Genomic DNA, 11,564 nt, shown 5'->3' with positions numbered 1-11,564 from the left:
TATCTCAAAAGGCAGAAATTGACCAATCAAATGAGAGGAGAATTTTGCCTCTATCCTTTTTTGAGTGATAGAACAACTCAAAAGGGGGAAAATAATAAAAATATAAGTTATTTAACATGTCTTTAATGTGTGCCTTGTGACTGAATTGGCAATTCACATGGTGCTTTATGGAATGTGTATAATATAAAGCAACCACTCCTGAGTCAGTACATTACTCTTATAAGGAGGAAGTTTTCTGTGTCACCGGGGAGGAAGATAGAATCTCTACGTCTAAGGCTGTTACAAAAGAATTCTTAGGGATCTTTATTAATAGGACTCTGATATGGCTGATCTGATGCTGAGTCTTAAGACTAATACTATCATGGCACTCTTTTTCCTTTCCTTTTCTTTTCTTTTTGGAATGAGTTCGCTTCACCCATGGTGAAGGAAGAATCCCCTCACCATAGACATCTAAATCTTCTTATTGTGGAAAAATATTAATGATCATGCCTAATAAGGTGTGAGAGTTAACGATGAACCCATAGATAGGGTCACATCATCAATAGATAAATAACTACCTATGAAGGATTTTCTTATTTTCTAATAACGTCTATAAGCAACACATTAGAGACAAAAATAACTAAAAAGATAAAAATTTCTCATAGTACATTATCAGCATTCCATTAGAGGATGGGATGTGACAATTATGACCATCATATATATATATATATATATATATAATGATTTTGAGTGTCAAATTATGTTCATATTCAATTGTATACTCACCCAAGCGTAACCATGTATGCGTTTTTGTTAGCCATCTATGTATTATATATATATATATATATATATCGAAAATTGTCCATTCAAGAGAAGCATGACTTGGCAGAGTCCACATTCAGGTACCATTGGTAGAGAAGGGATGTGTTCATGTATCACAATTTGGAGTCAAAATCAATTATATACCTTTTGTGTATTGTCACACATTTTTTCCTTTTCCCTCATCTTGTAATCCATGTCTTAGTTTGCACCCTCTAGTCATCGACTTTGAAGCCTCATCTTGCCACTTGACTATTATTGACTAGACTCAAACTTAACATGTAAATAAAAGACCTTGGGATCTATCTAACAAATTATTGAATCCAATTTTATATATCATATGACAAAAATATATAGTTTACCAAATAATACTCTCTTACCGTGTTGCATGCCATTTTTATGTAAAAGCTCGTTTTATTTTTATAATATAATATAGCGCTCTCTCTCTCTCTCTCAGGGGAGTAAGGGTATCTCGACAGCTCAGAAAACCTTTTTCATAAAATAAAATAAGTGAAAAAGCCACCCACTTGACTTAATATGAGATAATAATTAAAGTGGAAAGGGAAGATCTCAAAGAATATCACTTCCTTAATCCTTACCCAACTTATCTGTGTTTGTTTTGTTTTGTTTTGTTCCTTTTTTTTATTCCTTTTTTGTTTTTTAATCAAGTTGGAATTTTTTTTATGAGAAGGAAACTAGCTAATTTTGTTGGAGAAGAAAGAGCCAAAGACATAAAATGAATCAGAAAATGTCCATCCAGATAAATAATGCCTCAAATCTTGTTTATTTATTTATTTTCTCTGTGTGATCTTTTTGATTAGTTACAGGTAGGATCTCACTAGAGTCCACTCTCTATCCCTTTCGATCTACTTTCAGGTAGGTTGGCTAGTCTTTTCTGTGATTTGCTACTTTGAACAGGAGGAGACAATGGCAGAATAATAGCCCCATACTCTGATATATTACCAACCCATCAACGCATAAATCAAGCTTTTTAGTTCCCCCTCCCCAGCCCTTTCTTTAAAAACAAAAGACAACCCAACCAAGAACAATTCTTGGTTGACTAGGGTTTAAAAGAGTGGAATCGAGATTTAGATTGGTCCCAATCGATTCTGATTTCAATCGACCAGAATTAATGACAATCTACCCTAACCCTAGAAATGCATTACGAATAGACTGATCTAATCCAAAGTTTTAAAATCTTATGGTTTAGTCATTCTATTTCCATTACATAGCAAGTTATAGGAAGCTAAAATTTGGTGAACAAGTAGAACTCAAGATCTCCTGGCTTACATGTCAAGTTTTAGTGCGAGCGGAGTTTCCCACATAGCAAATGAAGCAATAAAAAATTATAAGTTACAAATAAGATATATGGATTAAGACATTCATAGGAGAGTATGCTATTACATATGAGGATAAATGGTTAAAATTTGAAATTCGATAAATACCTAATCTAGACCATTTTCCTAACATCAAAAGGTTAAAATTATCACAACATTTTTTTATGAATCAAATAAATGTGTCAATGAAAATAACTGTTTGTTCAGTTGGTTGGTGCCTTAATAGTGAAATCCATACTCCTAGAAGGCTACGGATTCGATTTTCTTGTCTTCACTTTCTGACTTAAGCTCTCTCTTTCTCTCTAGAGTTGGATGGAATTAATAGGGAAAAAATGTGACAATCAGAAAAGAATAGTATTTGACCCAACCATGAATAACATATGATAGTATTTGGGCTCCATTCTGCCCATTAGCTGGGAACCATTCATCCCAAATTCAAGCCAAATAGGGCCATTCCTAATTTGTTTGGATGCATTGATTCCATAGAGAATACTTAGATAAGACATTTGACTTTTCTCTCTCTCTCTCTCTCTCTCTCTCCACTTATTAGAAAATTGGAATGGAAGGAGGATTCATGATCCCCACCCATTTGTCTCAATTTCACGTTATATAATTGTGTCTACTTAAAAGTAGCACCGTTTCCTTTTCATCATTAATCTTCAATTCTTCATCGAAAAATATTGAATCATAACACTTTCTTTTGTATCATTTCCCTGATTTTTACCTTATAAAAGATAAATCGACTTTTCTTGTTTTGTTCTTTCTTCCTTTGTCAGATTCGATGGGAATGAAGCTATGAATGACCCATTGACCTAGATCCTCAGCTATATTTGGTCCATTTTAACTAAGATTTGGCAAATGTTTTGGATAGTTTAATATTAATTGAAAATGAGTACATTTATGTTTGATCATATATTTCACTCATTATGTGAGTAAATGGAAGATCTTGTTGTAAATGTAATAAATTTGGTAAAAAAAAGTTGTGATTTTTATTTTTTTCGTTTTTTAATATAATATATTTTATTTTTATCGATGAAGGTTGGTATTTGTCATTTTATATGTCAACTTAAAAAAGTGTAAGACAATAACAACTTTTGATAATAATATAATAATAAAAATTAATTTTTATTTTGACTTATAAGAATATGTCAGAATAAGATAAGAAATAATGAAAAGAAAGTTGTATCTTCTAAATTCCCCACTTTGGTGACAATAGGAAGCACCTATGAGTAAACTGTATGCTCTAGTAAGACAAATATACCTTGCAAGATATCTTTTTGACCCCTATCTTAAATAAATTTTGAAAAGAAGACAATGGACACTCAAAAGAAGGTTGCAATTTCTCAGTTCCCGACTTTGGTGACAAGTTGCACATGTTAGTTATATCCACTTTGTATCTGATCTTTCTTGACAATCTTGAGTATGAGTAATATTCCATTAACAATTTGGTTATTTTTGGAGAAATTTTTAGTTCTTACTACTAAAAAGGGAAACGAAACAAAGAAATAAATGTTCTAGCATCACAGGGGCTTTATTGTTTCCTTATGGTATGGTTGGCATATGACTGAATGTGATTAAGGTCAAATATGAAGGAAATTAAAGTTACTGACTGAAATACTTGACATAAAATGGTTTAACCATGAAGATAATCATATAGATCTAGAAAACATATAAATAGATGAAATAATTCGCAAAAGTTAAGAGACAAAGAGGGAGAGGCACAAGCGTAAATGTAAAGAAAAAGGTCCACACTTGTGGCTTTTGGCTTTCCCAAAAGATGTTAGAAAAAAAAAAAAATTAGGGAGGGGGGAGATTTTGTATCAGCAATTCATGGACAAAATTGATGGGTTAGCTCATTTATTTTATCATGTGAAGAGTGATGTATAGATATGTAAGAAATTATCTAAAGGAAAGAAAATAAAACAACTTGAAAAATATTGAAAATGAAGAGGGAGGAGAACAGTCTAATCATTATTGTCATCATTATTTTTGTCTTATTATTATTATTATTATTATTTTTTCTTTCCTTCCACTTTTGTGTCCATACACATCTTATAGTGTAGTAAATTCTTTTGGCCATTCCGAAATTTTCTATGCTTTTGTTTTACCATATGGCTAACTCCAAGTGGATTGAATTTGACATATGAATGGATAACTCTAAAGATTAATTATCTATAAAATTTCAGTCCTACTTGATCTGTTCACCCACGGTTTTTACTAATGGATTGTTGCCTATTTTTTTGCATATATCTAGGCAATAACGAATCTGAGAATACGAAATAAGAGTTGAATTAATTGAGAGAACAAGGAACCATTTGACTACATTCCCAATAGGTCAAGAAGTTTTGTTTTATGACTTATCTTTGAACCTCATAACCATATAATGTATGATTCATGACTAGTTTTCATTACTTGTTTTTTAAGTTCATTTTTATGTTATGTTTCATGGCTTCTCTTTTCTTCTTGGAGAGAGAGAGAGATAATAAAAAAAAATTACCTTCCGTACACCAACTTGCGTAAACTTTTTATATATGATTTGATGATGACACATATCCAATTGCTTTCTTAAATGCCATTCCATATTGTCAATAAAAGATCTTTAGGGATATTTAAAAGGATACATGTCATTACAAAATCGTACGGAGAATGTTTATATATGAGTAGGTGATCCAGACAACCTTGGCTTTCTCTTTTTTAATTAAGATTATTAAAAATAAATAAATAAATTGGTAGAAAAGTTTCAACCTGATACCAATACAATATGTGTTCATATAATGATAGCCATTGCCAAGATTTAAATAAATATTTATAGAAATATTTGTCTTGGTAGTTAAATGATGATGATGATGGATAGCTATTTTAATAAAATTGATAACCTACTTCATTAATAATTTGTCAAGAGTCAATATCATCTAGAGAAAGTAATGGGTGCAAGTCTGCTGGGAATACACCTTGAACTTATATGGACTATATTGCCTACCACATGATAAATTAAGTAAAGGGTTTATTCAGTGCACAAGGCTCCCACTATGTAATATATTAAATGAAACTAAAATGTTGGTTATAAAACAGTCAATTGCCATACATTTTTCATTAACAATTTTCAACATTTTTAGATAAATAGAGTAAGGCAGGTTGGGGGCGCAAAGTTAATGGCTCAACCAATTGAGAGGGTGTTGGGATGGGAGGGGTAGGAGTAGGAGGACTTTTTCAAGCAAGGAGGAGAAAGGCATACATAAATCTGAGCACAACATTAGCATGCCTAGTCTTTTCTATTAGAATAAACGTTGGATATGTCATATGGTAGAATTGGTGGTCAAAACCAATTATTTAACCAATTTATAATTAAATTATTTTATATCATTAATTTTTTTAACTATTTCTTTTAATTTTATTTTTCTCTTAAAAAGCTTGGATTAACAAGATGTTTTTTTTATCAAGAAAAGAAAGGAATAAATTAACAAAGATCTAAAATATTATATCAATCGGGATTAGGGACACACATAGGTTTTTTAACTTTTTTTGTTGGTTAACAAGACTTGTTAATACATTAATTTGAGCATAGGTCTCGATTATTTTACTACCACTCTATATGACTTTTGGAGCAATTTTCTATCACCCATGATGAACAACGAAACTCTTTACTCATGGGTTCTAGCGCTAAAATAAAATTTTCATCATGATTTTTATTTAACATTAATGCGTGCAATTGAGAAATACCAATCATATTACATGTAAATGAAGCTTTGCTATGATCAAACAAAAAGAAAAAAGAAAAAATAGAAACCAAATTAATGCAAAACATGCTGCTTTGTTTTCATAATTAATGGATTTGATAGCTTTGGTTTAAGAGATGCCTTAGAAGCAACATGTTTGAATGTTAGATAAGCTTATGCTTTTGGTTTTGGTAATAATTACCTATACTACTTATTTTTCTCTTTTTTTCTTTCCTTAAGTGATATAAGCTTATTGGAAATCCTTTTTTTTTAACCCCCAGAGACTTCATAAATTTTACCCCAGTGAGAAGCCCTTCGAAGGAGCCCTTTTATTAATTTTTTTTTTCCAAGCTCAAGCTTTATCTTTGGCCGGAACATCACTGTTGGTGAGGTGAATTTTGTTTAGAAAGACTAAGTTTTCTCATACCCATGGACCGAGTGGTTCGAATGGTCTTCAATGGGTATTAGAGAATGGAACATTAATGACCATTGATGAGTATACAAAAACTTTCTCTAAATTTAAATAGGTGAACCACCTAGCCATATTAATAGATGACCACTGACCTAAAGTTTAGATTCAATTAAAACTCGATATATGAATAAAGAAACTTAGGGTTTACCTACCCATTTTATTGATTTTCTTTCCACCATGAGTATTGTCTACACCAAAAAATAAAAACAATCCATCATGAGTGTTCTATTTGTGTGGGTATTCTCTGGGGGAAGGGGGTAGTTAGCCCTTCTTGATAGAGATATGTTAAGATGAGTAGGTGAAATAGTGTTTTTCTTTATTAAGAAAAAAATTGATTTAGGATATACTTGGTTGGCATTCTAAGTTCAAATTCTGAATCGGACTGAGTTGTATAGAATCGGCCATGCTCGCTTCCGATTGAATTCTATGATTTCAATTCAAATTTCAACCAGCATCTCAAAACATAGAATCAGAGATTGAATTGGTCTCTATCACACCGATTCAATTTAGGGTTTCTTGGCATGGATGATGAATCGACCATTTCAAATAGATGAGGGTAAATATTGATCACAATTGATTCTAATCCGAACTGATCAATTGACTAATTTGATCCCAATTTTGTAAGGCATGATTTCAGCCTATTTGAGTATCATTGTCCCAAAAATACCTATAACATCAGGCATTCACCAGGTATCAAACGATCCTCTAAGCCACCCACTAATCAATTTTGAAAATAGGGTTTTGTAGGATGATCAAAGAATCTCCTCACTCCTAGATTTTGACATTTAGATGCAACTATTCTTGGTGTTATAGGAAAGGGCAGATTGGACATTCATGTATAAAGGACAATAAAGGTGGAGAGTTCAGCCAATATTTTCTTCATTTATATTGGCATTTTACACATCAAACTAATAACATACAAGAGAAACAAGCACATATTGGGCCACTCACATGGGGTGTTTAGTATTTTTCACTGCTTTCAATAAAAATTGAATGGTTTTCATTCAATCTTGGTATGACCCGGTTCATACGGTTGTGAGATCAATATGGGTCCGTGGGACTAGTCACGCCGAAGGCATGAATATCCGCGGTTAGCAAAAAATATATATATATATATATATATATATATATATATATATAATTAATATATGAGAAACAAGCAACATACATAATTTAAGGAAGAGAGAGAAAGAGAATGGCTTTAGCTACATTTGGTATCAATTGTATCCGCCTATCAGTAACATTATCAGCCAACCAATAGGCATTCCTAAATTGGTATGGACGGGGGCAAAAATATATTTAAAAAAAAAAAAGTCTGTTATTGTTATTTTGAGGGCATAACTGTTCATATCGGTATCATATCCGATGGTATCAGTTCCGATATCAATTCCGATACCAAACCCAAACCGATACCTAAAAGGCCAAAACAGTAAAATCAACAGAGAACTTGCTTTTCCTTTTTAATTCTCCAAGGGGTATTTTTGATATTTCATGTAAAGACGGGTCCGAGTTGGGTTATCTTGGTAACATGCCCACATGGGAGAATGGGAGTTGGGGAAAGAAAGGTATAGGTGTCGGACCGGAATAGACCGGACCAGACCGAGTGAGACGACCATCCGGCTCCTAGAGATAGAGGGAGAAAATTGTCTGTGACAACAGCCCATCGATTTTCTTAATTAATTTCAGAGAATAAATAGGTGTGCGTGAGCACTCATGGAAGAGTCTATCTGGATGGGGCGATGAGCCAATAAAGATTAAAGATCCCTCCCTCGTTAATGGCAGCGCCTTGGACGCCCACCTCTGAAACTGAAAGGGGTTGAACTTCGCAGAAAACCCTAAATTTCTAGGGCTCTGTTACTGTACTAAAGGTCCTAAAAGTTCTAGTCCAGAACTATATTACTCAGAAATAATTTTTTTTTCTTCCAAATTGATAGATACAAGTGGAGAGGTTTGGATCTTATCTACTCGTGCAGTCGTGCTTGCAACTGTTTGGGTTTTGCGATCTTTTCTGATTATTTTTCCCTTTTTTATTATTTTAGTGGGTCATTCTTGTTTCTGTTTTGTGGTTTGGTTTTTTCGTGTTCTGGAAGGAACGGATGATGTATATATCTGTATTCATTTAGTTCAATTAACTGCAAATTCTGTCATTTCTTCTCCGCAAGTTGAAGCTTTGAAAGGGAAAGGGACAGGGACGGAAGTGGAACCCATGGCGTTACTTGGGTTATCTTCATCTTTGTTAGTATTACTCCCAACTGATCGAATCTATGGATTTTGGTTTCTTTTTGTGCGATGATCTACTTCTTGGTTGCTGAATTGGTGGATCCATCGGCGATACTTGTTGGTCTTTTCCCATTTTGAGATAGTGTCTTCTAGTACTAATGTGTGATTCGCATGAAAGCTAGGGTTTTTTTTTTCATCTTCTAAGCTTTTGAGGTTCTTCATTTTTTGGGCTCCGGTTTCTATATCTGTTTAAAGTTGCTGGCTTGGGAGGTAATTGTTGAATATAAGATTGGGTTGATGATAGGGCGTGGGATTGGTGAGGATTGGAGGTTTTAGGGTATGTGTGTCGTGCTATTTGACTTGTAGAGGAGGTGAGAGACGGAGTATATGTCGCTTAAGAGCATCATTCAAGACATGAAGGGGGATTTTGGTAGCATCTCGCGAAAAGGGTTTGAAGTGAAGCTGGGTTATGGGTTGCGATCGAGATCACATCGGGTGGTTCAGGATGGTATCGTCCCAGTCGATGCTATGAAGCAGAGTTGTTGGGCTAACATGCCACCAGAGCTTCTGAGGGACGTGCTTATGAGGATAGAAGAATCGGAGAGTGACTGGCCACCCAGGAAGCATGTGGTTGCTTGTGCTGGGGTTTGCAGGAGTTGGAGAGAAATCACAAAAGAGATTGTGAAGACCCCCGAAGTCTCCGGCAAGCTGACATTTCCGATTGCCTTGAAGCAGGTACGAGATATGATAGTCACTGATGAATTAGGATTTTCATTATTCTTACTGTTACTAATTTTTTTTATTTGACTTTATTCGTTTTAGTACCTTAGTACGGAATGCTTCCATACGTTTGTTAATTACTAATCATAGCCGCGGTGCATGCTCATTTGGTTTCAGTCTATTTTGGTTATATTTTATCCAGTACATTAGAATCTGAAAAAGGTTTCAGAAGTTTTCTGATAGGTACATTCTCTTCTCTATCAGTTTAGACCCTATGCTCTGAAGCATAGAAGCTTCTTCATCAATTGTTACAAAGGACAATAGATGGGTTTCTTTCTTGAGCGATCCTGCAAAGTTTGGATCATTACCTTTCCAAATGTATGCAATTCTTATGATTACTTAATATCAGTAAGGCCTGTGGATGCTAATATCTGTTTAATCATACTGCAAATTGTGCACCCTGAATTAGCTGATCAAATGGGCAAAAAAACTGGATGGAATTTGTTTCCATTCTTGTAAAGTATTGATCATCAGTTACCTGATTTAGTCTACTGAGAAATGGCTCTATTACTGTTTTATATTGTGAATAGCGGTTATGCTGTTATATTCATATATTCCACACTTTGCATTGGATTAATAATTTGGGAGGAGCCAATTATGCTATTAGTCTATCATCCACTGCAGAATCTTATTCATGTATTATTCTTGTTAACATATTCAGAATTTAGGGAGCTTGTAATCTTCTAATTGTTTGCTTGCTTCAAGGTTTTATGTGCTTGTTCTCAGATAGCCATTGTAATGGTTTTGCAGCCTGGTCCTAGACATTCCCTCTTCCAGTGTTTCATAAAACGGAACCAAGCCACCCAAACATACCACCTTTACCTTGGAGTTACTCAAGGTGAGTATTTTTAATCCTGCTTTTATCATCTATTTCTTCTTTCCATGACTCCATCCTTAAGCTTGGAGTTGTTATACTTGCAATGGGGGACCTCCATCTGGTGGATCATTGACTGCTCTGATTATTAAAGAAATAAATTCCTCTGTTCTAATGTATGTCAACTTTCTTCTTTCGTGTCCCCTGAGCAGCTTTAACTGATAACGGCAAATTCCTTCTTGCTGCCCGCAAGTGTCGACGTCCTACTTGCACAGACTACATCATCTCTCTAGATGCTGACGATATGTCCAAGGGGAGTGGAACTTACATTGGGAAGTTGAGGTATTCTTGACCTGCATATTATATTATAAATGTTATTTCTTCTTTTGGGGGCTGGGCCAGGGTTTCACTTTCATGCTTTTCTTGGTAGGTCAAACTTTTTGGGGACCAAGTTTACGATCTATGATGCACTGCCTCCTCATGCTGGTGCCATGGTTGCAAATAGTCGCTCCACTAGGCTGGTGGGTTTGAAACAGGTCTCTCCCAGAATCCCTGCTGGCAACTACCCAGTAGCGCACATATCATATGAGTTGAATGTTTTGGGTTCCAGGTAATAGGTTTATGCAGCTTTCTATAGATCTCTCCATCAATTTATTTATTTATTTTTTTTTTATTTTCCCCGGGGGGGTGGGGGTGTGGGGGAGGGGTTGGTGGTAAACCTAGCTATTGGCTTGTGCAGCAATTCAAACAAAATTTGATGCCTTAAGTATTGCTTTATGTGCCAATTTTGTGTGAATCCTTCAGAATCACTCGTTATTATGGGGGGATCATCATTTTCCTGTTCTATTATTTTCCTAAACAATTCAATTGATGCTTATATCTTATGGAACAATCAGGGGTCCAAGGAGGATGAACTGTATAATGGATGCCATCCCTGTCTCTGCAATTGAACCTGGGGGTGTCGCCCCTACACAGACTGAATTCCCTCTTAGTAATATGGATTCCTTCCCTTCGCTCCCCTTTTTTAGATCTAAATCAACCCGTTCAGACAATGTACCGTCAGGGCCTTTAACTACGCCAAAAGATGGAGTGCTTGTGTTAAAGAATAAGGCTCCTAGGTGGCATGAGCAGCTCCAATGCTGGTGTCTGAATTTCCGTGGACGGGTGACGGTTGCTTCGGTGAAGAACTTTCAACTGGTGGCTTCGCCAGAGAATGGACCCGCAGGGCAAGAGCATGAGAAAGTCCTCCTTCAGTTCGGGAAAGTGGGGAGGGACTTGTTCACCATGGATTATCGGTATCCACTCTCTGCATTCCAGGCATTTGCTATCTGTCTCAGCAGCTTTGACACCAAGATTGCTTGTGAATGAAATTCAGGTGCATTTACTTATTTCTACCACCCTCTTTTTTTTTTTTTGGGGGGGGGGGG

General features: G+C 35.0%; 1 protein-coding gene across 1 annotated transcript in view; it reads left to right on the top strand.

Annotated features, from left to right (window-relative positions):
• The first annotated feature begins 8,030 nt into the window (after positions 1–8,030).
• LOC122091435 (tubby-like F-box protein 3) overlaps positions 8,031–11,564 on the top strand; it is a 4,846-nt gene continuing 1,312 nt past the window's right edge. The window contains exons 1-5 of the mRNA XM_042661379.1: positions 8,031–9,278; positions 10,074–10,161; positions 10,350–10,479; positions 10,568–10,747; positions 11,034–11,512. Of these exons, the coding sequence (XP_042517313.1) occupies positions 8,931–9,278; positions 10,074–10,161; positions 10,350–10,479; positions 10,568–10,747; positions 11,034–11,505 (1,218 nt within the window). The 5' untranslated portion in view covers positions 8,031–8,930 and the 3' untranslated portion in view covers positions 11,506–11,512. The remainder of the gene's footprint in view (positions 9,279–10,073; positions 10,162–10,349; positions 10,480–10,567; positions 10,748–11,033; positions 11,513–11,564) is intronic.

The sequence above is a fragment of the Macadamia integrifolia genome, chromosome 10, assembly GCF_013358625.1.
Source record: "Macadamia integrifolia cultivar HAES 741 chromosome 10, SCU_Mint_v3, whole genome shotgun sequence".
NCBI classification, from domain to species: Eukaryota; Viridiplantae; Streptophyta; class Magnoliopsida; order Proteales; family Proteaceae; genus Macadamia; species Macadamia integrifolia.
The sequence above is the reverse complement of the archived record's forward strand: the minus strand, read 5'-3'. Positions and strand labels throughout refer to the sequence as shown.